This window comes from Thamnophis elegans, chromosome 3 (genome assembly GCF_009769535.1).
Source record: "Thamnophis elegans isolate rThaEle1 chromosome 3, rThaEle1.pri, whole genome shotgun sequence".
In the NCBI taxonomy this organism is placed as follows: domain Eukaryota; kingdom Metazoa; phylum Chordata; class Lepidosauria; order Squamata; family Colubridae; genus Thamnophis; species Thamnophis elegans.
The window spans coordinates 38,273,573-38,287,394 of record NC_045543.1 but is presented as its reverse complement, the minus strand read 5'-3'; the positions used below and the strand labels follow the sequence as shown (position 1 = coordinate 38,287,394).

Genomic DNA, 13,822 nt, shown 5'->3' with positions numbered 1-13,822 from the left:
AGTTCCAGTTAAGCTATTTTATTGCTTATACCTAAGCAATTAATTTATTGCTTAGTCCTAAGAACAGGGGTGTCAAATTTGCAGCCCATGGGCCCCATGCATCCATGCTGGCCACGCCCACCCTCATTTTAGTAAAGGGGGGGAAACTTGCAATATGTGTCATGTCATCAATAGTTTGACAACCCTGTCCTACACCAAAGCTACTTATGACTCGTTTTCAGTTATATCAGCCGTAAACACACATATGCATTTGGGATGCTTGGCAGCTGCCTCACCTTTATAGCCCTTTGCAGTGCTCCACAATTACATGACATTTACTGCCAGTTTCTGGCATTTACTTCCAGTTTCTAGCAAAAAGAGCTATTGGGAGAAATGGATTTGCTTAACAGCAAAATTCATTTAAGAACTGTAAAAAAATTGTTGTAATATCAAATCTAATCATGTGCTGCCTTGATTTACAACCCAACAATTTGCAGCTGTAATTCCAGTTAGTGTTATAAGCTGAGTTTTATCTGAATTTGAAGATACAGAAGACTTACTAACAAAATTTAATAACTAGGCCAGATGTTTGAAAGATAAAGGGCTGCAAATTTCAATTCTTGGAAATACAATATATACTAAAGTGAAGGGAGGGAAGGAATACCCTGCTGTTTACTTGTTCTAAAAACAACATCCAGTGGGACTTTGGACAGTTCTGGTTCTATATGACTAAATGCTAAATACCAAATCTGTAGTGGTCTTCTTTATGTTTCAAACTCATGCCAGACTTAAGCTACCCCGAGGTGGCGCAGTGATTAAATGCAGCACTGCAGGCTACTTCAACTGACTGCAGTTCTGCAGTTCGGCTGTTCAAATCTCACCGGCTCAAGGTTGACTCATCCTTCCATCCTTCTGAAGTGGGTAAAATGAGGACCTGGATTGTTGGGGGCAAAATGCTGACTCGGTAAACCGCTTAGAGAGGGCTGAAAGCCCTATGAAGCAGTATATAAGTCTAACTGCTATTGCTATTGCTAATGGATCAAATCTCAATAAATTTAATCAACATTTTTTTTAAAAAAAATCCACAGGAAACTGTATGAGTGAATTTATGGGCTTGATCAAAGGGAATTATGAAGCAAAGGAACAAGGATTTTTACCAGGAGGAGCCACTCTGCACAGCATGATGATACCACATGGACCAGATGCTGAATGTTTTAAGAAGGCCAGCACAAGCAAGGAAGGGCCCGAGAAAATTGCAGAGGGCACTATGGTAAGTGTTTGGAAAATCTAAGAATTTCCACATTAATGTGGAAGTTGCTGTTATGACCCAAGTGGTCAAGGCAAGGGAGGCCTCTAGAGAGTCCTTTATTGCTCTAAGTAAATGTTCCAACAAATGGCTATCCAACAACCAGTAAGGTTCTACCCCACGCTATCCTGAAAACAGGCACCTCAGTCCCGCAAGCAACAGCCTGCATATAACAAAAAAAGTCCACAGACCAGGTCCAGTCCACCCGGTTGAGCCAATGAGGCAAACCGTGGTCCACAAGGTAAAGACAAGGCACCCGACAGTCCTCGGGGCAAAGGCAAGATACAAAGCAAAAGGCAGTCCTCACAGATAGGAGAGGCAAAGGCATTAGTCAAAGCTGGGGAAGTGTAAGCGGAAACAAATTTGTTCCTGGCAAAGACTAACTCCCCATGGCTTCTCCTTAAGTCAATCCACTCCAGGTGTTTCTTGTGAGGGGGGATGGGGTCACCTTTTCCTGAGTAACTTCATAGCCCTTCTCTGAGCTTGCCAATGCTCCACTCGCCCTTGGATTGAGTGGAGGCAGCTGTTCCTCATCAGAGGGGATCTGCAGCTTGTCAGCACCACTGCCTGTCAGCAGCCCATCCTCCCCTATGTCTAGGAGGGCAAGCAGCTCCAGTTGACCACCTCCCCCAATGCCCAAGGAGCCTGGGACAGCATTGTCCCTAGCCTCCCAAGCATGCCAAGGGAGATGTGCCATCCCCGTTGGACAGTACCGATTCCAACTCCTCCTCCTCCAAACTGAGCTCCGATGGGGCTGACAGCTATCTATTCTATCTCAGTGGTTAGGATGCAGGACTTGTTTGCTGGTAAGGTGACAACCTGATTTAAGACCTGAGTGCCATGTGACAGGGTGACTCGTGTTATTTGCCCCAGCTCCAGCCCATCTAGCAGCTCAAAAGCATGCAAATGAGTAGATATGAGTAGATGTGAGTAAATTCCATGGTGTCATGCTGGCCATGTGACCACATAAATGTCTTTGGACAGTACTGGCTCAGTGGCCCTTGAAATGGAGATGAGCACCACCCAGTTGGCAATGATGAGCAGAGTGAAACCTGCAGGGACTCATCCTGCCCACACTGGAACTGAGAGACTTTTCTTTTCTCAGACTTTTTTTTTAAAACAAAGCTTATAATTTCATAACTAATTGGAATATTAAGATAGGGAAAATATATAGTGGCAGTTGTACTGACAATCCTGAAGAGAACTGTATGCATGAATGGAAACACACTAGTTGCTGAGTTCAAATGAGGAAATCTGCCTACATTCCTCATTTTGTGCTCAGCTGAGGAAACCAACAATTTGCTCTCTTTCATAAGACCCTAAATACATATTTGTAAAAAGTGTTTTAATAGTTTATTTCAGCATGTCTGGCTTTAACTCTCATTGTATGTATTACTTTTACTGTAAAATACTAAGACATTCTAAGCATCAAATTTATTAAAGAAAAAATTTCCTGTTACAATTTTAAACTCCGCTACAAAACTACAAATCTTTGCAATTCTCATATGAATGCTTGTTGTCCACTGAGTGATAGAATAGCCCATTTCACTGCACAGTAGCACTTCCTGCTAAACTTGTTTTAGTTAAGATATGTTCATAAACTAAATATTTCACAATCAGCTCAATAATTCCTAGTTTTTCTAATATTTTATTTCATATTAAAATCTAAATTCTCTGCAAAATTACATAAAATATAACAAGCCAAATGATAAAATGAGCACCAACATATGATAAAAGCAAAATAGCAATAACATGACTTAAATCAGTTAAAATAGGCAAAGCAGTATTTTTTTTTGTCCATTTCATTCAAACCAAATACTGCTCTATTTACTCTTGCAATATGCCTTCTGTTTTTTCCCCCAAGGCCTTCATGTTTGAATCTTCCCTTAGCTTGGCTGTGACCAAGTGGGGGCTGAAAACCAGCTTGGATAAGAATTACTACAAATGTTGGGAAGCACTGAAGATCAATTTTAATGACAAATGTAAATGAAGATACCAAAAGTATCCACATCCAGTTTCTTCATTCCCAAGTAGTTCAAGAAAATCATGGAAGAATATCTTAACCATTTTGTATGAAAATCTGAAAGAATGAATGTCTACTAGCTGAAAAATTAAAATAACTAATGTGAAGTGTTTATGTAAAATTGTCCATTATGAAATTGGAAATATCTGTAAGTCCATTATGTCATACCCAGTATTAAAAAAGAACAAACAAAAAAGCACTCCCAAGAAAACTTGTTTGATTTAACAATGTAGACTTACGTTGTTGAAGAACTTCTTTTATGAGGTGATTTCTCAGATACATAATATATCATTGAGCTCAAGAGTGAGAAATTTCCATTTAGGGAAGGATACAAAATTTCTCATTTGGAGAACAATGTATATGTTTATGTTCAGTATAATTTTCTGCAAAATATAGCAGATATTTCTTCTACCTATCTTCTTTGCAAAAGAAAACCAGGAAAATAGCTGTAATTTGTTTAATCAGTAAAGAATGCTATTAATTCACAAGGCTCATTTTCAGGACTACTAGTTCACTTTGTTTTAGGAAAAAGCACAGAGGATAGGAAGAAGAATGGGGATAAGGGGAGTAAAAAAGAGAAACAGCATATTTTTGGTTCTTCTTGAAACTTATATGGTTTGCTGAAACAGTAAATCAAAATTCAGAGGAAAAAGGTGCTGTGGCCCAAAGTTGCAGAAAAGATGGATTGGAAAGGATCAGGCAAGCAAAAGGAGAAAGACAGAGTCTGAATGGCAGACTGAAATGCAATGGGGGGATGTGGAGAGAGAAAAGATATCAGGAAAGTATGATACAGTCCATGTAATCTTGATTTTTTTTATTAATTCATTTCATTTCATTTCATTTATTATATTTATATGCTGCCCTTTTCCCCCGAAGGGGACTCAGGGCGGCTGACAAATCAAATCTGGGAAGGGGGGGGGGGTACAGACAAAAAATAAAAACAAACAAACATGACAATACATAATTTAAAAACACACAACAGTCATACCATTCGAGACGGGGGCAACAGCTCTTTAGCCCCAGGCCTGTCGGAACAGCCAGGTTTTAACGGCTTTGCGGAAGGCCTGGAGGGTGGTGAGGGTTTGAATCTCCACGGGGAGTTCGTTCCAAGGGTCGGAGCAGCCACAGAGAAGGCTCTCCTCCGGGTAGTCGCCAGTCAACACTGGCCGGCGGATGGAATTCGGAGGAGGCCTAATCTGTGGGATCTAATCGGTCTAGTGGAGGTAATTGGCAGCAGGCGGTCTCTCAAGTACCCAGGTCCAATACCATGAAGGGCTTTATAAGTGACGACTAGCGCCTTGAAGCGTATCCGGAGACCAATAGGCAGCCAGTGCAGCTCGCGGAGGATAGGTGCTACGTGGGTGAACCGAGGTTAGTGTATGTTTTTTAAATTTCTATTAAGCGTCAGCTAAATTCCTGCTTTTCATGATTGCTGGTGCAACAAATAATCTCTTGCTGGAAAGATCAAGCTAAAATAGGAACTAAACAGTTCTACTTTATTACCACAAATTACTTTGAAATTTGTTCACTGGAATACAATTTTGTTCCTATTTTATTATTTTAAATGTATCTGAAGAAGCCTTTTTTGTTGCATCCTAGCATCCTTTGGTAATCTAAGAGGTTCTGACTTTTAGCTTTCACGAGAGCATCTACAAATCTAGGCCACCTGTATGTATTCTTAATTACTTGATTTTTACATTTTCTATTATGTGTCCCTTTTTAAAATTCTTTCCAGCCTAGTAGAACTTGAGGAAAAGATTAGGTGAAGGGGATTACAATTTGGCTTGTCAATAAGATAACTTCAAAACAGAACAGGGTCAAGTGTAGGGTTGGAGTTGGAGGAAAGACACAGGTAACAATTGAAAATGGGCCAGATCAAGACAAGGACTGCAGAAACCATTCCCCAAAACTTTCTGCAATGCATTCCAGCACTGGACAATTAGCTAGAACTGATGCTGTGAGAAGTGACTTTGAGGCTGGGCAAGAACTTTGAATGGCGACTTACTGTAAATGTTCCTAATGATGCTGTAACGAACACATAATAAGAGCCAATGTCTCTTATACAAAAACTAGCAATTTATTAACAGCTTCATTAGGCAATTCTTATTCGCAGACATTTCTTTCGCTTTGTCTATCTGCTTCTGAACTTTGCCCCTCTTCCTTTCCTCCCCTCACTCTGTGTCATAAATCACGTTACCCAATAAATACACACGTCTCAAACCAGCTACTGTAATCTGAGATCCAGCTCTGCCGACGTTATGCGTGGAATGTCAACACGGAAATTGACACCTACATGGTTGTATTGGAGATTATTAAAATGTACTCCAGATGGCAGCCAGAGGGCACTGATGCAGACTCTCTTCCCAGAATGTGAGAATGAGGGATCTACTTTTGTAAGGGTTGTTGCAAGTGCAACTCAAGTAGAGTTGAGATGCTGCCTTTCTGATAGCCGTTAGGAAAGAGCTAGATAAGCTAGAATAATTTGTTTAGCGATAGCAGGGATAAATGTTGATAACATTTATTCACACACTGCTAAGCTTTCAAGAGGTATTTCCACATGGCAGCTTATCCTGGGTTGTATATGAAATAACTATACAGAAAAAAATGGATGCAAACAAAGGAATAATAATTGTGTCAATTCATGTTTTTGAACAAGATCTATATACGGACTAATTACTACCATGCCCATCAAACAAATTAAAGTGGTGATTATTAGGGCTATATATTGCTACAGACTGAAATATACACACATTTATTTATTAACTTTATTTCCTGCCCATCCCGTTTCAAAGTGACTGAGTGGCTTACAGCATTAAAAACATTAAAATCATAAAAGAAAAATATTTTTAAGACAAGAAAAATAGAAACTACAATGAAAAATAGAATTATAGTTAAAAATGGAAGGAACAGGATGTGCAGGAGGAGAAAGTGGGATTGCCTCTTAATTCATCTATCACATCCAGCATGATGCCCTCGCTGGGTCATCAAGCCATCTGGCAGAGCAAGGTCTTCAGGCCTTACAGAAGGTCAGAAGAGAGGGAGTCAACCTCATCTCAAATGGCACGATGGTCGACAGGGCAGGAGCCACTCTTCTCCTGGACTGTGCCAACTGGGATTCCTTGACAGACTGAATGACTGGGCCCACAGCATACCTCCTCTGCCAATGCAAGTGGGTGGGCCTGTTCCAATGGGATGAGACAGTTCATCAAGTAACCTGGACTTGTGCCAAGTTAAATCCCAGGTCGGCAGGGGTGGGATCCTACTGGTTTAACAACAGGTTGCTGACTCCGAAGCACTTTATGACTCTAGGTTGTTAAGATTTATGGGTTCCAGTAACTTTGTTAGGTCTTGTGTGGTTCTTTTCTTGCCTTTGTGTGGCATTTTGGAGTGCTGGGTTAAGCCAGACGTACAACTGAAAGCTTATTTCCAAAGCTGCTAGTTTGTCACCATTTTGGATCCTCTTCATGGACCCTTTATAATTCTGAATCTGAAGTATTGTACAGTTACATTTTTATTCAAAATACTCTGCACAGTGCAGTATTTCTGTGAGAATTCCTTCACACCATCTGAACCAGGTTAGAGAAAGTTTAGAACACATTTTAAAAAAGCAATGGATCTGTCAGACAGAAACATAAAGATGCAACTACAATGTAAATTTTTCTCCATTGTCACTAATACAGTAGGAACTGTTATGAGAAAGGAATTTATCAAATACTTGAAACAAACCCATAAATTATGATGTGAACAGTTCAAGATGAAAATACCCACATCCCGTTGAACTAAGAAATTAAAGGAACATTATGTTCAAATGTCTAAATAGTTTTTTTAATTTTTTTTAAAAAAATTCTTAGGGATATGGAAAATCAATCATATAAGGGTTGGATTTCAATGACATAATTGCAGGCCATTATGGGAACTGGGAAGGAGAAAAAGAAATAGTTTGCTTTATTTTAAAAAATAAAAATTGTTATTAATTCATCAGGTCTCTCTATAAAGTAATACTATTGACATGAAATAAACCATAATTTATTTAGTAAGGTTTATTTTGAAAGTAGACTTACAGAGAAATAAAGTTTCTCCAGCAAGATTTTTATACATAATTTTCACACATAGACTTAATAGCCAGTACGGAATCCCTCGTCATATCTGCCTTCTGATTTGAGTCTTTCTTTATAATCCTGCACAGAAAAAGAAATTCCAAGGATTAAAGTCATTTCAAAATGGAAACTTTCTTCCAAGCACTGAGCAGAATCACAGAGTAACAAAGTTGGAAGAGACCTTGGAGGTCTTCTAATCCAATTCCCCTGCTCAATCAGGAGACCTATACCTTTCTGGACAAATAGTTGTTCAACCTCTTCTTAAACACCTCCAATCCTTACTTGGAGAAAATTCAACTAACAATGCAAATTTATGAGTTAGCTTTTTGTTTTATTAAAATATTGTATACTAGTCTGTTTAACATTGCAAGGCAGTATAAAAAAATCCCAGTATTAAACATGTATAGGAATAAACTAAATGTAGACACTTTAAGCTATAATGTATTGATATTGTTCTTCATTTTTAATGTTTACTTTCACATGGTCCAATTGCCTGTCTAACACAAATAAGGATGATGACATGATATATTTGAAAAATCTGATATAACTAAATAAAACTAACAATGTAAATCATGTTACTGATCAAGACTGGGAGTACTGAATGCTTGTTTCTCAGAACTGAATTCAAACAGAATTAAACTGTATTTTAACTTAGAAATTCATTTTATCAATTCCACTTAAGTAAATTAAACCAGCATGCTGCCTAGCACAGGGCTACTTCTATGATATTTAAGTAGTCTTAATTTAATGGTAACACTTCCCCAGAAAATACAGGTAGTCCTTGACTTAGTGACTGTTCAAAGTTATAACAGCACTGAAAAAAGTGACTTATAACCATTTTTCACAGTGACAACCTTTGCAACATCCCATGGTCATGTGATCAAAATTCAGATGCTGGGCAACTGGTTCATATTTATGACCGTTGCTGTGTATCAAGGTCATGTGATCACCTTTTGAAACCCTTTGACAAGCAAAGTCAATGGGGAAGCCAGATTTAATTAACAACCAGGTTACTAACTTATCAACTGCAGTGATTCACTTAACAACTGAGGCAAGAAAGGTCATAAAATGAAACAAAACTCACTTAACAAACTTCTCACTTAACAACAGAAATTTTGGGCTCAATTGTAGTTGTAAATCGAGGACTACCTGTAAATGAATCAGAAATCTGGAAAAGTGCAACTTTAAGGACTAAAGAAATAAAAATACTGCAATTGTTAAAAATAGCAATAGCAATAGCAGTTAGAGTTATATACCGCTTCATAGGGCTTTCAGCCCTCTCTAAGCGGTTTACAGAGTCAGCATATTGCCCCCAACAACAATCCGGGTCCTATTTCTATGTGGTGGTTTTTTTTTTGTGTTTTTTTTTGCGGCAATAATTAAAGAGAATTCATTGTTTGGTTACCTACAACTAAATTTACAGGTCTCTTAAATTTCAAAACATATACCAAATGGCCTTTTCTTTTAAATGTAATAAATTTATTTCCAAGCAAAAAAATAAATAAAAAGAGTGCCCTTTTCTTTGTTTAGCTCATTGTATAGGCGAACTATAATTTTATGAATCACCGGAAGCATGCACCAAGGATTTTTTTCAAAGTGGGTTCCAATGTCAGTGAAGAGTCTCTTTAACTGTAAATTCAGAAATGAACTGTACCAATCGCCAGAGGGACCTGGATTTCAAAAGGCCTCCACTGTTCAGCCCAATGAGATAAGCACCTTCCATATTTTCAAGCACAGAATTTCATAGAAAGGTAGCAGTAAAAGAGAATATTTGCAACAGGGTTGAAATGAGGGGTCCTTGGTGCTCTCTGAGCTTGCTTGTTTTCTTGCACATTACCCTTCATTACCCTAACTAGGTAACATCATCAGTGCTACCTTAGTAAGGAGTGTTGTTTGCTGTCAGTTTATATTCTGGCGTTCTACCGGTCTGTGTGGGTGGGGGTGGTCTTAAGAAATGTTTTGGTTGGGCTGTTTACTGATTGCTCTTTGGCAATCTCTTGATTGGGGTATTGGTTACTTGATTGTTGGTCTGATGTTAACCTGGATTTAATCTATGGTGACCTTACTGCTGATTGATTACTGGAGAGGTCCTGGAGTCTTATTCTCATTGATTGTCTCTTTTGCAGTCTATAGATGTTGTTAGTGTTTATGCATCTATTGATGGCTGATGGCTGATTTGTCAGCGTGCCAGGCTTCTAGAAATTCCCTGGCATTTTTGGACTTGGCTGGTCTAAAAATAATCACATTTTCTCAATTGAAACTATGGTTAAATCTGTCTATATGTTGTGAAATTAACGAATTTTCATCATGCATTCTGCCAGCATTCTGCCTGTTTTTGTCCTATATAATATTTGTTGCAGTTCTTACACTATATATTGTAGATGACTCCTGTTTTTTCTTCTGGGGTTGCTGGGTCTTTTGGTTGATGCTCATCCTGGTAGAAACATCCTAAGCAAACCAAAAGACCCAGGAAAAGATTCAAGAAAAACCAGGACTCATCTACAACTTAAATGTAAGAACTGCAACAAACACTTTGTAGGACAAACAGGCAGAAGGCTGGCAGAACTTGAGATATATAAATTAACAGCAAACAGCACTCCTTACTAGCACTGATGGTGCTACCTAGTTAGGGTAATGAAACATCTGCAAGAAAACAAGCAAGCTCAGAGAGCGCCATAGGAAAGTAGCTATTTGTCCAGCTCTTGGAAGAAAAATAATTCACAAAAGTAATGGTAAAGGGGACACGCTGCATTATGCTTCCCATCATTCCCTAGATTTTAGAGACACCGGAAGCATTTACAGGCAGAAAGTCACTTCTACCAGCAAACCCAACTATTGATATACTCATGTAAAGGAATGATGTAAACTTTTAAAACTTACCCTATTGGTTTTCAAGACATAATACCAGAAAACAAAGGGCCCTGCTCCCCAAAGAAGACTCAATAGGGAACTTTTAGGAGTAAAACGATAACTAGGATACACGTTTTGCCTTCTGGCATAATCCCAACGAATTACAGCAGGATCTTCCTAAACCAAAGAGAATGAAAAATTACCCAGTTACACAACGAAAGAAGTAAATTATGGCAGCTAGCCCCTGTGCCCACCTTAATGCTACCACTCGTTTCGTGGCTTTTTCTGCACCCCGTACTATAATCGGAGGTCTCCAAGCTCGGCAACTTTTAAGACTTGTAGACTTCAACTCCCAGAATTCCCCAGCCAACTTGGCTGCCTGAGGAATTCTGGGAGCTGAAGTCCACAAAGTCTCAAAGTCGTCTAGTTTGGAGGTTCCTGTGCTATATGAAACATTTGCAAAAGGGGGCGGGGCGGAGATCCCCACGGACTCCTGTTGCGAGATTCAGTTTTACTTTGCGCAGCGGGCTGGCATCGCCAAACCTTGCAACCACCTGCATCCTCCGATCGAGGAGGAACAAGCAACAGGCTCTCCAAGCAGCCTCTTCACGGACGACTCTTCTTCGGAGGGCGAAGGCCCACTGGAAGCCTCGGCCCGACCTGATGGACATCCCCGAGAAAGGAGAACGGAGGACCTCCGCGGCGCGCCTGACGCCTCCCTTTCGGGAAGGAAGCCCCGTCCCCTCTCGCTACTCACGAGGAGCTGCGTCCGCCGAGGGTCATTGAGCCGCAGGAAGTAGTCGCGCTTGATGCGGGAGCGGAGGGCGACCCGCTCGGCTTCCGCGCGGCGTTTCTCGGGGGTCCATTGGTATTCGTTGGGGTCCAGCTGAGGCGGCAAGCTCGCTAGAGGCGCTGGGCGGTATTTGGACGCAAAGCGGGAGACAGAGGACACGACCATGGCCGAGGGCAAAACATAGGCTCAGCTTCTTCTTCCACGCATGCGCACGCAGGGGGCTTTGCCTTTCTGCGCCACAGAACTAAGAAAGTAGAGAACTCCATGCACGGAATTCCAAAAACGACTGTGAAACCTTGAATCCCTTTATAGTTGCAGTAATAAATGGGAGACACGAGTGTTTTTCAACTTTGGCAAATTTAAGACATTTAAACTTCAACTCTCTGAACACTGTATATGGCTGCAGAATTCGAAGTATAGATCCACATATCTTAAAACTTGCAAGATTGGTGAACACTATTATTAGACAATCTGAGAACCTTATTTCAGGTTTTTATTATTCATTTAAAAAGCTATGCAAGAACAAGGCACATTGTTAAGAGTAACGTCTTCAGCAAACTCTATTTTCATATAGGACTAGAAGGGTTTTATATTTCAGGTCAGATGTGATATTCCTACATGTTGTTATTGTTAAGGTGACCAGATTTTCAGATTGGTAAAGAGGGACACCTTTGACCCGGGGGGGGGGGGGGGCTTGATTAAAAATTTTATACGGAGCAACAAAAATTTTCATACAACGCAAAAATAGTATTGTAATATTTTTTTTATTTTGACATAACTACAATTTACAAATATAAATTGTAACTGTTGCCAAACATCAAAATTTTGATCACGTGACCATGAGGATGCTGCAACGGTCACTAAGTGTGAAAATGGTCATCAGTCACTTTTTTCAATGCCATTGTAGCTTTGGTCACTATACCACCTTTCTTGCCACAGTTCTTAAGTGAATAACTGCAACTGGTATTTTGTATTTTGGATAGAATCTTTTTTAAAATAGTCTAAGACAATTTAAAAAAAGAATTCACACAGAATAAATTGAAGTAAAACATTTCAAACTATTCCACACAGAATAAATTGAAGTAAAACTATTTTTAAAAATTCTATGCACAATATATTTCAAAGTATTGTGCATAGAATTTTTAAAAATGGTTTCACTTCAATTTATTTTGGATAGAATCCTTTTTTTAAATTGTCTCAGACAAATTTTAAAAAAGATTCTATCCAAAATACAAAATACCAGCTGCAGTTATTCACTTAAGAACTGTGGCAAGAAAGGTGATATAATGGGCTTAGTGACCAAAGTTACAATGGCATTGAAAAAAGTGACTGTTGACCATTTTTCACACTTAGCGACCATTTTCACACTTAGCGATCGTTGCAGCATCCTCATGGTCACGCGATCAAAATTTTGATGTTTGGCAACAGATTCATATTTATGATGATTTCAGTGTCCTGGGGTCATATAATCATCTTTTGACAAAGTCAAATGGGGAAACCAGATTCACTTATGTTACTAACTTATCAGCTGCAGTTATTCACTTAAGAACTGTGGCAAGAAAAGTGGTATAATGGGCTTAATGACCAAAGTTACAATGGCATTGAAGAAAGTGACTGATGACCATTTTTCACACTTAGCGACCATTGCAGCATCCTCATGGTCACACGATCAAAATTTTGATGTTTGGCAACAGTTACAATTTATATTTGTAAATTGTAGTTATGTTGAAATTAAAAAAAATATTACAATACTATTTTTGCATTGTATGAACATTTTTGTTGCTCCGTATAAAATTTTTAATCAAGCCCCCAGCCCCAGTCAAAGGTGTCCTTCTTTACTGAAAATCTGGTCACCTTGCTTTTTAGGATGCTGTCTAGATTTGCCATAGCTTTCCTCCCCAGGAGCAAGCGTCTTTTAATTCCTTGGAATTGTGTATGTCTAGTTTAATGAAAAGAAGAACCGAGGTATTGTATTGTGGTTGCTGCAATTAATATACTTAATAACTCCATTTTTATTCTTTATTTTTTAATAATAATTTTCATAACAGTTGCTCCTGTTTTTGTAATTACTGTTTTATATTATTATTTTAGTGGATTGTTGTCACCCCTGAGAGTCATTTCTATTGAGATGTACACATTTGAACAATAAATGTATTTATTTTCATATTTAAGGAAAGGGGTCATCTATAAACTAAGCAAAGGTGTAGCTTCCAAGATGTGCCCTTGGGATCTTGAAGTTGGTGGGAATCTACTCAGAGATTAATTGAGGAAAGCTTAATAACAGGGAGTTCTTAACTTAAATCCTCACAGAATAAAACTATTTTAATAAATCCTATGCACAATAAATAAAATATTATTTTAAAATACATTAAAAAATAAAAGAAAAAAACCCACTTACCAGCAGGCTTGCACTCCAAGTAAACCCAGAATGATGTAGATGTTAATACAAAGAACTGAGCAAATTGAAATGGTGAAATTAGTCAGGGAAATATTTTTCAAAGAAACTTTGCCACCATTTTTTGGAGCAGACCTCCAACCTCCGTGCCCCTCTCCTCCGGAAAATCCAGGAAGTAACACGACCTCTCTAGCCATTTCCTGCAGCTCTATGGTACTAGATCATTTTTTTCTTATAAAATGAGGTAAAAGCGGCGCGGGGGGGGAGTCCGTTTTGTCGCTTTAACGTTTTTATATCTTCAATGAAAGTACAGAGACAGAGTGAGGGATTAGACAGGGTGTCTTTTGTCTTGCCCCGGTTAGGATTTCTTAAGCAAATC

At 38.9% G+C, this 13,822-nt stretch overlaps 2 protein-coding genes across 2 annotated transcripts in view; one reads left to right on the top strand and one right to left on the bottom strand.

Moving 5' to 3' along the window:
* Positions 1-3,507, top strand: part of HGD (homogentisate 1,2-dioxygenase) — a 30,782-nt gene extending 27,275 nt beyond the window's left edge. Inside the window, exons 13-14 of the mRNA XM_032213242.1 lie at positions 1,068-1,249; positions 3,150-3,507. Of these exons, the coding sequence (XP_032069133.1) occupies positions 1,068-1,249; positions 3,150-3,275 (308 nt within the window). The 3' untranslated portion in view covers positions 3,276-3,507. The remainder of the gene's footprint in view (positions 1-1,067; positions 1,250-3,149) is intronic.
* A 1,516-nt stretch (positions 3,508-5,023) lies between these two features.
* Positions 5,024-11,268, bottom strand: NDUFB4 (NADH:ubiquinone oxidoreductase subunit B4). Its single transcript, XM_032214205.1, has 3 exons — positions 11,013-11,268; positions 10,286-10,432; positions 5,024-7,486 (listed from the first exon to the last, which is right to left on the bottom strand). The coding sequence occupies exons 1-3, from the start codon at positions 11,211-11,213 to the stop codon at positions 7,424-7,426; spliced, it is 411 nt and encodes a 136-aa protein (XP_032070096.1). The 5' UTR covers positions 11,214-11,268; the 3' UTR covers positions 5,024-7,423.
* Positions 11,269-13,822: the final 2,554 nt, after the last annotated feature.